Below are 7,817 nucleotides of genomic sequence, written 5' to 3'. Positions count from 1 at the left end.
CATCCCCTCCTTCTGGGTCATCCCAGTGCACCAGCCCCAAGCATCCAGTATTGTGCATCGAACCTGGACTGGCGACTCATTTCATATATGATATTATACATATTTCAATGCCATTCTCCCAAATCATCCCTCCCTCTCCCTCTCCCACAGAGTCCAAAAGACTGTTCTATACATCAGTGTCTCTTTTGCTGTCTCGTATGCAGGGTTATTGTTACCGTCTTTCTAAATTCCATATATATGCGTTAGTATACTGTATTGGTGTTTTTCTTTCTGCTTTACTTCACTCTGTAGAATAGGCTCCAGTTTCATTCAATTTGAACCTATACTTTGCATGTGTGTTCAGTTGCTCAGTCATGTCCGACCCTCTTATGACCCCATGGACTCTAGCCCACCAGGCTTCTTTGTCCATAGGAGTATTCTGGGAAGAATACTGGGATGAGTTGCCATTTGCTCCTCCAGGGGAACTTCCCGACCCAAGGATTGAAGCTATGTCTCCTGCGGCTCCTACATGGCAAGTGGATTCTTTACCACTGAGCCACCTGGGAAGCCCCAAACCTGTACTTTATGCTATACTAAAAAGTATTATATTAAGTTTTTGCATTTTTTGTTCTTACTTCTAGAAAAAAAGCATGACTTTAATTTAGAGTTTAAATATGGAATTTAGTTTTCTTTACTTTTTATGTTTGAGAAAAGTAGCTTTTTTTTTTTTTTTAAGAGTATTGATTTGAAAAAGCACTTTAGACTGTTTAAATGTGCATATGTTAGAAAAACTCAAGGAGAGGTATTGGTAAGATACTTTGCAGTACTGTCTAAGAGAGAGAGAGAGGAATGCTTCATGCAAGATGTTGGCCTGTTCCCTCTCAGTGTCAGATTTATTGCTATTTTAGGAGTTAAATATAACAGGTGGCCCTAGCCTTGTAAACAGTCACGTCACATGACCAAACAGTATTCTCATTTTATTTTCCCTGAAACTTGGCTGTGGGGAAATAATGCACCAGTGATAGGATTTAAGTGTTTAGTTTTTCACTAGTTATGTATTTTTAAGTTTTGATTTAAATATAAACTTAAGACTTAATATTATAGAAATATTCAGTCAACATCTCCACATGGCTTGTGATCAGTTAAAGTTACGTATCTGTTTTTTTTAAATTAAACGTTTTATTGAGATCATATTAAAACTTGAATGTACATCAGTAAAGCCTACTAGTTCTTGGTGGAAAATAGAGGAATTATTTTGGATGAAAAGGTTCATTTTAAATCTTAGGAGAGGAAATAGATATATGCTAGTTGCCTAAATGTTTTTACTCAAATGCAACTTTTCTTTCATTTGCTAAGTCAGAAAAGAAATATTCTTCTGGTTACCACTATTATTTGCTAAGGAAAGGAGAAATAAAAACATCATTAAAATAGAAGAATTCTTTATTGTGGCTAAATTATTGTGGGATATTTTAGTCTTGGTCTAATGCTTGTGGAAATTAGGGGCAGAGAAATTGCAGTCAAGGTAATTTTAGAAAAATTGGATTTTGTTTCTTTCTGAATTACTTCTTTGTTTTTTATGAAGTGGGAATTATATGCAGAACATTTCATTGAGTTCATTTGACTCCAGATGTGCTGTTTCCTTCATTTATCAGTGCCAAGTCCAAAGTTATCCACTCCATAATTTGCCTGTTAACACTTAGTTCTGACATCATGGGAAAAAAGATCACAGAGCAGAATCATACTAGTTATACTTTAATGCCTGCATGTGAAAAGAAGAATGATGTTCTAGTGACAAATAGACATTTTTACTGACATTCACCATACTGTATTAAAATGATCATCGTTCTTTCCACTGCTGGTATATGAGATCTGTAATTGAAAGAGGAAGTAATGATAGTTTACTTTTTATGGGGAACAGGTAGTGTTTTTTGTCAAGTGAGGATGATAGTTAGATATTTTACTTATGATTTAGTAAAATAATGAATAAGCTACTTTTATTTTTTCAAGAGTGGATAACATCTTTTTTGAAGGCCACTGATCAATAATAAAAAAGGAACTTAAAGATTGAAAAACAGCTTAACCTAATTTAATATTTAAGTGTCAGCTGTTTTTTGTTTTTTAAAAGCAGGAGTTGTAAACTGTGGTCAATTGATTTTAAACTAAGACCTGAGAATGTAAAACTTGATGCCCAAATACATCAGTATCGTCCTGGATGCATTTGATTGAAGGCACTGCTGACTGAAGTGCCCATTCTGGCATTGTTAAGCACATAGCAGAGAAAGGAGACATGGGCCTACCTTAATCTACACTTCTTTGGATCCAAGTGATCATTGCATAACCTAAAGGGATTGGTATTTAAAATTGCCTGTGCTCTGTAAATGGTGAATTTAAAAAATCCATTGGTAGATTTTTCTAATATAGAAATATCCTTTAAAGTTTCAGCCAAGTCAGTGTTGAAAATATTATACACTATTTTTAACACAGTTGACTTACTTCCTTAAGACAAGGGGAAATTTGCACCATTTCATCATGAGATTTTTTTTTAAAACATTTCTACATCTGCTGGGAAAATGAAGCTTCACTGTTACAGAATTAGTAGTTGTTACCAGAACATAGGATTAGCCAGATAAATACTTAATTATCAAAAGCTCTGCTTCCTTTTCAAATGCATTTCCAATTTGTTTCATGAGTTATCTCTCTCACCCAGGCGCATTGATGATGACAAGGGAAGGACCCATGAGCTGGAGCACTCGGCTATAAAATGTATGAGAGGAATTCTCTACTGCTACATGCGTCAGGCTGATAAGGTAAAACACTGTGGTATAGACTGAAATTCTCACATCGTCCTGAGGGATTAATTTAACCAGTATAGCAATAGCATCTTCTGAAGAAGGATGTACTTTCAAAAGGTAAAGCCACATCCTGGGGGCAGTCTAGATAGATTAAAACAGCTCTGCCTTCCCAGCCCAGGGTTTTGAAATACTGAAATTGAAGAAATAGCTTAAGCAAGATTGATTGGCAACTGTTATATGGGCTTAAATTTGTATTTTGCATCTGGTGTTTGCTCAAATAAATAGTTTCCCAAGAACCTCATGATATGCATAATTCTAACCAGTATTGTATTAAATAAGAAAATCCTTATCAAAATTCCTTTTGTACATGTCATTACTCTAATTGAACTTTAGTTTAGAAATATAATAATTCATTCACTTTTATATATAAAGAGGGCAGGAATTAAAGGCTTAGAAAACAGCAGACTTTACAGGATTATTTTGGAAATTAAACAATGTACATAATAAAACTTTTTAAACTATAAAGCTGTATACAAATATAATGTGATATTCCCCCTACTTACCTACATCTCTGTGTTTCCAGGTCCTAATATATTGTAGTACGTTAATAAATTTACATCATGGTTCCTCAACGACCACTCCCAGGTTTGATGATTTATTAGTAAAGATGCACTTCAGTAGTTAATACAGGCAATTTTAATCACTTAATATTTTGTATATCTGTATCATATGGATATTATATTAAGTTTTTGTGATAGCACATTTTTTAAGACCTGACCTGAAGTCAAAAATGCAAAAAAAAAAAAAAAGAAAAAATCCTATATATTCTGTCACCAAAATATGGCAACAAAAAAAATTAGTTTGCAGAAAGTAAATTTATTCACAAGTTGATAATAGAGATATATGAAAAACCCATAATTTGTCTACTGAGATTTGACTTTGCAAATCATTATTATAAAGGTTTTTCAATGCTTGAAATAAAGTAATATGTCATATTGACATTTAATATTTGAATTAAATTTGTATAACATATTGAAGTAATTGTGATTAAAGTTTTTTTCCCTAAGTGTGAGAAGTTTACTATTTGTTTCACATTTATCATTTCATGAATGCTTAATGTGTATGAATTCACCTTTTCTCTTGAGAAAACATTGTGTGAACCATGAATTTCATGTGCTTGCTAACCCGGTTGACATACTTAAGTTATAATTGTTTTTGAAAAGGAAGAAAATGATGTACTATAAAGTTTTTTCTTTGTGACTTGTTTAATCTTGTTAATGTCCTTTTCTAAATATTATTCAACTTTACTAACAAGTATTCATAGTTTGGTATTCTTTTGAATACAACTTGAATGTAACTTAAGCTATCTTTGAATTCCTTAAATTACAAAGGATTATCTTTTTTTGACTTACGTGAGTTGTAAGAAGGTACAGATCACATTAGGATCACATTTGGTATTTCTGCATACTACATAATGTAGAATTTTACAAATTTTAAAACACTGTTATTGGTATAATCTTTCTTGAACCCCATAACCTTACAGTAGGAATAGAAGGTATTGCTACAATGCACATATGACTCAGTAAGACTAAACCATGCACGCAACTAATTACCTCCCACCATACCCACTCCAGTACTCTTGCCTGGCAAATCCCATGGATGGAGGAGCCTGGTAGGCTGCAGTCCATGGGGTCGCTAGGAGTCGGACACGACTGAGCGACTTCACTTTCACTTTTCACTTTTCACTTTTATGCACTGGAGAAGGAACTGGCAACCCACTCCAGTGTTCTTGCCTGGAGAATCCCAGGGACGGCGGAGCCTGGTGGGCTGCCATCTATGGGGTCGCACAGAGTCGGACATGACTGAAGCAACTTAGCAGCAGCAGCAGCAGCATACCTTCACCTCGGTGCTCACTATTTCCTTCATGATTTCATAGCAGTAGACATTGTTACCATACTTTTAAATGTGTACTTTTATCTTTTGGCCCTCCCTTAAAACTAAAGTAAAGCATATTTGTAATGTTCATGTGCTGTTTGACCTTAAAGCTCATCTTCTGACGTAAAATAATGACTTAGTGAAAATTTTTTGCTTCTCGTTGTAAAGCATGCTTCCTGATATATTTTCGAATAATACTACCTAAATGGGATGCTTTAATTTATTTGAGTGAATAGTTCTCCTTGATTTGAAGAATATAGAGCAATCTAATTTCTATTACTTTCTTTGTGCTTGTATTAATTTCTACTATTAACATTAGTTATTTTTTACCTCTAGGTGTTCATATACCTATTTTTATTAATACTTCTTAAAGAGGAGCATTCAGATTTCAAAATGGATTCAATTTACAGTTCATAGTTCAGAAAATAGGGATCTGCTTTACAGTGTGCTATGAATGTTGCTGTCCCTAATTGTCTGCATAAAAAATTTATTTCCTGAAAATGCTTCCTAAGTACTTTCTAATTCATGAGAAATCATTAAATTTTTATAAAATTTATTCTTCCTGGATTCCCTTATGAGATGATTTTCCTACCTCAGTGTATATTTTAAGTCTATAAATTAAGGATGTTTTTAAGAGTATTTTGTCATCACAAAATACTCAGTACCTTTTCCTGAATGATAAACTTGCTTATTCACAGTGATTAAAATTTTGAGGAAAAGTCTAAATAAAATGCAAGAAGGAAAAAACATTATTCTAGATTTCTTTTAATCTAGAAATTCTTACTTCAATAAATAATTCTTTACTTTTACTTGCCATATGCCAGATATCATACAATACTAATTAATATCCTCCTGATTTTGGCTGCTCTCAAGAGTACTTTTTGTCTATATTTTGTATACAATATGCTTCATTAATTTGCAAAGCTTATTGAATTTGGGTCTTTTTTCCCCCTGAAATTTTAAATTGTCTTTTTACAGCTTTAAGACTCAAAGCATAATTATATAATTCACTGTTTGATCATCTTTGATCATTTAATAGTTACCTTTCCTCAGGCACAATCGTTGATTATAAATTCTCATGCTGGGTACTTGTGTGTCTTGAAGACAAATGACAAACACTGCTTTGTCACCTGCAGCAATCACTTTATTAAACTAATAAAACCTTATCCATTTAGATACTTATCAAGTGGGCAAAATATATTCTGATTTAATTTAACATTTTTGTCTTAAGAGCCCAGAAAAATGTTCAGTGCTTTGAGAATAGTCATGGTACTATGAAAGTAATGACCACATTGATTTCTATATTTGTGTACCCTGAGACAGTTACCAGCAGTTTCAGACACTGATTGGGGTAGCCATCTCACCTTTTCTGAGTTAACATAGGATAGCTTGGTCACTACATAGGTGGAGTGTGTACATCCATACCTTTACCCTCATTCTTTCATTTCTGATTATCTGCTGATAGTTCCTGACTTTAATTTTGTTGATTTCAACCTTAGGGAGGGCTTGCAGATAGCTCAGTGGTAAAAGTAAACACCTGCCAATGCAGGAGCTGCAGGAGATGTGGGTTGAATCAGGAAGGTGCCCTGGAGGAGAAAATGGCAACACAATTCAATATTCTTAGCTGGAAAATCGCACAGACACAGGAGCCTGGTGGGCTGCAGTGCATAGGGTCCAACAGAATTGGCCACACCTGAACACGCATGCATAACATAACATATGTGTTTATATAGGGTTCTTGGAGGGGTGGAAAGGTGTGATAGCCCTCTGTAACAGTACTGTCAAATTTTTTTGTGATGATCTAAATGTTCTGTGTTACTGTATTGAACAACAGAGAAACCACTAGTCACATGTGGCTTTTGAGCACTTGATATGGGGCCATTGTGACTGAAAACTTGAATTTCTAAATTTCATTTAATTGTCTGTATTGTCAAAGCTATGGTTTTCCCAGTATTCATGTATGGATGTGAGATTTGAACCATAAAGAAAGCTGAGTGCTGAAGAACTGATGCTTTTGAACTATGGCGTTGGAAAAGACTCCTGTGTTCCTTTGACAGCAAGCAGATCAAACCAATGAATCCTAAAGAAAATCAGTCCTGGTTATTCATTGGAAGGACTGATGCTGAAGCTGAAACTCCAATACTTTGGCCACCTGATGTGAAAAACTGACTCCTTGGAAAAGACACTGATGCTGGGAAAGATTGAAGGTGGGAGGAGAAGGGGATGACAGAGGATGAGATGTTTGGATGGCATCACCAACTCGATGGACATGAGTTTGAACAAGCTCTAGGAGTTGGTGCAGGACAGGGATGCCTGGCGTGCTGCAGTCCATGGGGTCTCAAAGAGTTGGACGTGACTGAGCAACGGAACTGAACTGAGTTCAGTTTGTCACATATAGCTAGTGCCTGCCATATTGGAGAGTATAACTTCTTGAAGCTTGAAAGATAGTGGGAGATACAGAAAACTAATAAAAACGAAACACTAGAGAAATAAATAAAGGATAAGCACCCTGGTATGGGAGTCCAGAGGAAGGAATTTTAGTTTTGGTTCAGAAGGGACTTTATTAGAGAAGATCTTATTAAGACAATACTTTAAGGATGAAAAGAAACTTGAAGATGGAAAAGAGAGTATGGTTCTATGCGCTTCCTTAGCCAAGTAAAACAAGTCAAGATCATGAATACTCAGATACTATCATTTATATCTTTCAAAGGGAGAAGAAACTCATTGCTTTTATTTGTCCTCGGAATATGGAATGAAGCAGGGCAAAGGCTAATAGAGTTTTGCCAGGAGAACGCACTGGTCATAGCAAACACCCTCTTCCACCAACACAAGAGAAATCTACACATGGACATCACCAAAGTGTCAACACCGAAATCAGATTGATTATATTCTTTGCAGCCAAAGATGGAGAAGCTCTATACAGTCAGCAAAAACATGACCAGGAGCTGACTGTGGCTCAGATCATGAACTCCTTATTGCCAAATTCAGACTTAAATTGAAGAAAGTAGGGAAAACCACTAGACCATTCAGGTATGACCTAAATCAAATCCCTTATGATTATACAGTGGAAGTGAGAAATAGATTTAAGGGACTAGATCTGATAGAGTGCCT

At 35.1% G+C, this 7,817-nt stretch overlaps 1 protein-coding gene across 2 annotated transcripts in view; it reads left to right on the top strand.

Annotated features, from left to right (window-relative positions):
• PHKB (phosphorylase kinase, beta) overlaps nucleotides 1-7,817 on the top strand; it is a 227,871-nt gene that overhangs the window by 42,465 nt on the left and 177,589 nt on the right. For both annotated transcript variants that reach the window (XM_010843901.1, XM_010843902.1), the window contains exon 4: nucleotides 2,687-2,786. In XM_010843901.1, the coding sequence (XP_010842203.1) occupies nucleotides 2,687-2,786 (100 nt within the window). The remainder of the gene's footprint in view (nucleotides 1-2,686; nucleotides 2,787-7,817) is intronic.

The sequence above is a fragment of the Bison bison genome, unplaced genomic scaffold, assembly GCF_000754665.1.
Source record: "Bison bison bison isolate TAMUID 2011002044 unplaced genomic scaffold, Bison_UMD1.0 scf7180017864192, whole genome shotgun sequence".
In the NCBI taxonomy this organism is placed as follows: domain Eukaryota; kingdom Metazoa; phylum Chordata; class Mammalia; order Artiodactyla; family Bovidae; genus Bison; species Bison bison.
The sequence above is the reverse complement of the archived record's forward strand: the minus strand, read 5'-3'. Positions and strand labels throughout refer to the sequence as shown.